This window comes from Diuraphis noxia, unplaced genomic scaffold (genome assembly GCF_037042655.1).
Source record: "Diuraphis noxia isolate RWA-SAM2 unplaced genomic scaffold, SU_Dnox_SAM2 contig0006, whole genome shotgun sequence".
Taxonomy (NCBI): Eukaryota; Metazoa; Arthropoda; class Insecta; order Hemiptera; family Aphididae; genus Diuraphis; species Diuraphis noxia.
Genome location: NW_028301716.1, coordinates 1,362,169 through 1,368,168, shown reverse-complemented (window position 1 = coordinate 1,368,168; position 6,000 = coordinate 1,362,169). Strand labels below are relative to the sequence as shown.

Below are 6,000 nucleotides of genomic sequence, written 5' to 3'. Positions count from 1 at the left end.
CAGAAAATGCCTGTTCACAAAGATATGATGTAGAAAATGGTAATAACAATAGTATCGCTTTCTGAGAAATAGATGGATATTCTGAAGCTAAATTTAACCAGAAGGAATCTATGTTACTTTCTGACTATTAAATAATATTCGGATAGTAGAACTAGAACACATATCAATGAATTCATTCTTTTCGTCATTAGTAAGATCAAGTTCATTCATATTGTCTGTAAAATCAAATGGCAACACGACCCAATCTGCAGATGTTGTCAACGATGAAAAATAATGTTCAATTTTTTCTTCGAGTAATATAAGATGTTCAATTTATTATAAGTTGTTGTAATTCTTTAATATTGGATTTCCTTATCGTTAATTTTGAAAATGTTGGAAAATTTGAAAAATCCCCTTTAATTATTGAAGATTTCCAAAATACAATTTTGTTTTTGAACCTTCTGATTTTGTTCGTCGAAGAAAGTATTGTTTCCTGACGTCCTTGCATTGACGCATTAAGATAATTTAGTTTTTTAAATATATCAGCCAAGTATGCCAAAATATAACACCAGTTTTATTTTGTATACTGGGAGATTTTCTTTTTCAAAAAATAATTCTAATTCTTCTTTCAATTCAATAACTCGATTAAACACTTGACCTCGTGATACCCACCTTACTTCTGTGTGTAGCAATAAATGTATATGATCCGAACCCATTTCCTTACAAATAATTTCAAGAATCCTTGTTTTCAATGTTTTTAATGTAATTCACAATTTTAATAGCATCATTTAAGACTTTTAACATTTTTTCTCCTAATGTTTTTGCAACCAGAGCTTCTCGATGAATAAAACAGTGTGTTATAATCATAGCTGGATTTTTAATTTTAGCGAGAGTAACAAAACCTTTATACTTTCCGGTTATAGACGGAGCTCCATCAGTACACACACCACAACAATAATTCAATGATAATCCAGATTTTTCAAAAAAATTATTTACTACGTCAAATATGTCTTTCCCTGTTGTTGTTGACTTTAATTCTTTACAAAATAAAAACTGCTCAACAATATTAGAATTATCAACAAATCTGCCAAAATCTAGTAATTGAGCTTTAGAAGTTCTGTCAGTACTCTCGTCTATTTGTAATGAAAATAATTTTTGATTTTTAATTTTTTCTAAAACAATGTCATTAATATCATCTGCCATTTCATTTATTCGGCGGCTAATAGTATTGTTGGAAAGTGTCACTTTGGATATAACATCTTTAGATTCTTTACCTTACATTGTTTCAACCATAACTAAACAGGCAGGTCGTATTAATTTTTCGCCAATAACATGAGAGTTCATATTTTTAGCAATCAGTTCTGCGACTTTAAATGATGCTTCAAGAGCTTTATCAGATATAGTCACTCTTTTTATCATATTAGATACAGCTTTTTTATTTGAATTTAGGAGGCGTTCAAAATATAGTCGTGTTTTTAATGACTCACCCGGATGTTTTGTTGTTAAATGCCTTTTCAATTTACTGGATACCATTGCTTCATTGCTTAACTTTTTACCACAAACTATACAAACAGGTAAAGGACATATAGAGTCTATATCCTAGTGTGGGCCGTGTGGGGGTGGTGAACCCACGACACGCGTGCCAAAAGTGGCACGTTTATAAAATTTCAATGACACGCAAAAAATTAAAATGTGTACAATTATGATATTCGTTAAATTTCGCTTCTAAAAATTTCAAAGAAACAAACTATAAACATTTATCAAAATACACACAAAATCATAATATTTCTATGTAAAATTGATTATGTTACTATATTTATTATGTTCTATTTAGTGTTAACAATCTTCGGGCACGTGAAAAATTGTTAAACTTTTGATTGCAGAAATTTGGCACTAGACCTAAAAAAGGTTCGCACCCTTGCCCTAGTGTATTCACATTTCATATAATAATAATAATATAGTACTTTGTTTTATTTACAAATCTACATCAATGAATTAAACAAATACACATCAAGTCATCAATTATAACTTTTTATAATATAGTTAGCACCTGTTGAGCGTCTGTTTTTGAATACTGATTAGTTCTTACTCCACAGTCCACACAGATGTCTGAGATGACTTGATTGAGCACATCGAGAGGGAGGGGCAGGAGTAGTTGCTCAAATAGGCAAACGTGAAATACATATGAAAAAAAAAATATTTTGTAATAGTATTGACTTAATTCATCAATCAATAATCATGTCTATTTATATTTAATTTTTGAAAACATTATTTATAGAAATAATTAGTTAAGTAAATAATTCAAATGTCTCAAAAAATTGTGTAATTGTATAGCATTGAAATTTTTGTAGGTATACCTAGTACATTAGTAGGTACTACCTACTGCTTTTTTTTATGCAGTAAACAGATTAATAATTATGTAGTTACTTACATACCTAATGAACGTATGATCATACAATGTCAAAGAAGTTGTTTTTAGAAATTTTTAAATTTTTAAAAACATAGGTTTGATTATTTTTTATAATTTTTTGAAAGTTCAATTTTGATACAACTCGTTTTGACAAAACAAACTTAATACCTATATATACCTCTAGGTGAACTTGCAGGCTATCCAATGTCATTCAATTTAATGTACTTAATCATTGCAGTTCAGTGAACTACATCAGAATAATTGACCTTTATTTCTATACTTCTGTAGATACCTATAATGTTAAAATACTAAAAACATACAATTTAAGGGCTGAATATGAATTATAATATAATATTATCTCCTATATAAAAATTGAGATTAGTGGCTTACGAATTCCGTCCCACTTTTACAATATACGACTATACTAATTGCTTCGCGATTATCTAAACCAATAATTAATATGAGTACTTATGAAATAAACGTACCTATAGAGTTTAGTTTATTTATTTCGATTGCATTTTTCTGTTTATAATTCTAAAATATTTAATTGTATGTGACGTTATGAGTAGTGAAAAAAGAAACATTAATTTGTATAAACGTTTATACATTTTGTTTTCAACAATTATAAATAAATACGGCGTTGGAGTTGTTACAAAAATACTAATAAATTGTATAATATGCAAAATACAAGACTTTTTAAGAAAACAAATGTTCAAATACTGAAATACGAATGGAATGAAATTACAAATAATAAAAATATTTAAAATAATAATATTAATCAACGACAAAAATAATATTTATGGTGTACCTACATAATCACGAAATTATGAAAAACAATATATTTTATTTACCATTAGGCTTTAGCAATAGAATATTTAACGTTGCTATTCAGTCTTAATAAGTCTGTACTAAATAAGAAGGAAAATAATGTATTTGAATCGGATGCAATTATTAGTGTAGGTAGTCGTTAAATATCATCCAACGCAGTTCGTTTACTGCAGTGGATTTGAAACATTGTACATTGCCCCCTATCATAACATTATAACATTTATAAAATTACATTGTATAATAATTATTATTTTGCATAAGCTATTAAGTTTTTTTAACGCACATTAATTGCTGGAATGTATTTTTTATTAACAGCGGATATACGCAGAGTTGGTCAGTATCAGAGATACAATTATTGTATCTTGTTTCGTTGTATAAGATTTTAAAATATCAAGCAGGTATGTCATGTATCTTATTTCACTAAGAGATTCAATTTACTATTAAGTATTGTAAACATATTTACTTGATAGTACCAAGGAATTTTATTTCGATTTGCAGGAGGCAGGACACTCAAAATTTAAAATAAATGTAACAGCACTGTTATAACTTGTAATGATAATTTGAAAAACATAAAATTCAATTAAGGTGCCCATATATTATGATGGCCTTCTAAGTCTATTTACACTTATAACAGTAATTTTTTTTCATAAAATATGAATCTGCTACCTAGATATGAGTATAAATCTTTCCAAATAAAATAGATAATAAAACCAAAAGGAGTCATTACTTATTAGTTGTTAGTCATAAATATTATGAAGAGTTATAATTAATGTTGAGATTTAAATGTATAAATTGCTTCTTTTTTTTGGAATGTCTTCCACGATCCATTCCAAGCTACAAATGTGTTTCATGTATCTACTCCACGTTAAAATCATAACACTTTTTTAATTTTTAAGATATTTCTCGTATTATGATTAAACAAATTTAATTTGCTCAATTATAAACATAGTATAGTAGGTAATACATACGATAAATACTGGTATAAATCATAATATAAATCGAAATATAAGATATTTAATTTTGAACTATATAACATCAGGTAATCTGCAGGTGTTAAATAATTTGACAAGTTTGAAATGTAATTTAGTGACACATATTAGCTTATGTTGTCATTATCGTAGTATACAGTGTATAGTACAGTAGTACAGTTGCCAAATGCAATTTGTTAATTTAAATTTTTTACGTAACAATATTCTCAATACTCATGTTAATTGCTTTTTTAAATATGTTTTATTGTTTTTAGGTTATGAGTTAATACGAATAATTATGAGTTTATGATTTGAATAGTGCGATTTGCCGATTTATAAATATTGATGTATTAATTATTATACATTTATAACTTCAGTATCGATTTATTGTGTTGTTTAATATTTTATGACTTCATAAATATTTTTATGCATAGACCGTTTAGTTGATAAAATTTACTAAATTGGAAGTACAAAATATGAAATAGAATTAGTAGGTTACCTACCAATGTATCATGACGTACATTGTATCTTCTCTACATTCAAAATCTATCTAGATACAGTATAAATGTATCAAGATACTTTTTTGTAGGTATCACGCCCAATCTTGGATATATGTAGGTGTGAGCGGCATGTGATCTAGGCACCGCCCACATCCGTTAGCACGTGGTCTTGGTCCAGTGAGAATATACATAGAGATAAGACATATATTAAGTATGGCTGACTGAGTGTTCTTCGACGGACCATGGTATGCCGCGGACCATGGCCGTCTCATTGGCAGCCGCACCGGCATGTCTTCCACTTTTGACGTGTTCCTAAATTTAAAAAAAATATCGATTTACATAATAATAATATTATATAATAGACCACTCACTACTTACACCGAAGATGACTGTCGTATTTATATCATATAAACATAATATGTAAGATAGGTATATATAATCATATTATATGCATATTACATATATAATATATGCATTATAAACATAATATGTAATGTATTATGCTGAATAGATAATATTTTAAGTTCCTCCTGTCTTGTCGCACATTATGTATTATTTTAATGCATCAGCCAAAATATCAATATGTGATAAGAAAACGATAATTCTTCGCGATTATCATCACGCACATTTAAGCTCCGAAACTAAGTTCGTATGTTATAATAATAACCATTTATGTATCAACAATTATTTAGACTAATCTATATTTTATTAATAATATTCTAAAAAATTTTTTTTAGAATAGGAATGGCAAACCCGCCAAACTTAATGTAATACATTGTCCCAATCATGCAATTAATAAAATATTATTCTTATATAATATTGTAAATAACATCACAACGTTTCGTATTTCACTTTAAACCAACCATTTCTTAAACCAATTATTAACCACGCCCTGGTAATTATAACCTAACCCGTGCTTTCCTCTCATGAATACGGCATACACTGCAAAGTTATATTATATTGTGCATATTAGGTAGGTATAACATAATATACGGGGTTATCCAATTAACATAAGACATAAATTATATCGGAAAACACTAATAAAGTTTTTGAGAACACATATTTTACCTATGTAATGCAATTTTATATTGTTAGGAGAGTCAAAATTCTTTGAAAAATTATGTTATTTTTAAATATTTTATGTCGTTACAATTTTTTAGTTCTTTTACTCATACATGTTACGGGGTGCTCATTCCACTTCACTTGTAAAAAATTTGACTTTTTTATATCAAAAAGTAACTACTCCAAAAACATTCTGCTTTGAAATAATTTCTTAAAGGATTAAAATTGCATATTTCCACATTAAATAAATATA

General features: G+C 27.7%; 1 protein-coding gene across 1 annotated transcript; it reads right to left on the bottom strand.

Annotated features, from left to right (window-relative positions):
- Positions 1-711: 711 nt before the first annotated feature.
- On the bottom strand, positions 712-1,182 carry LOC149054476 (protein ZBED8-like). Its single transcript, XM_089230040.1, has one exon. It carries the CDS (start codon positions 1,180-1,182, stop codon positions 712-714), a length of 471 nt encoding a protein of 156 aa, XP_089086166.1.
- Positions 1,183-6,000: the final 4,818 nt, after the last annotated feature.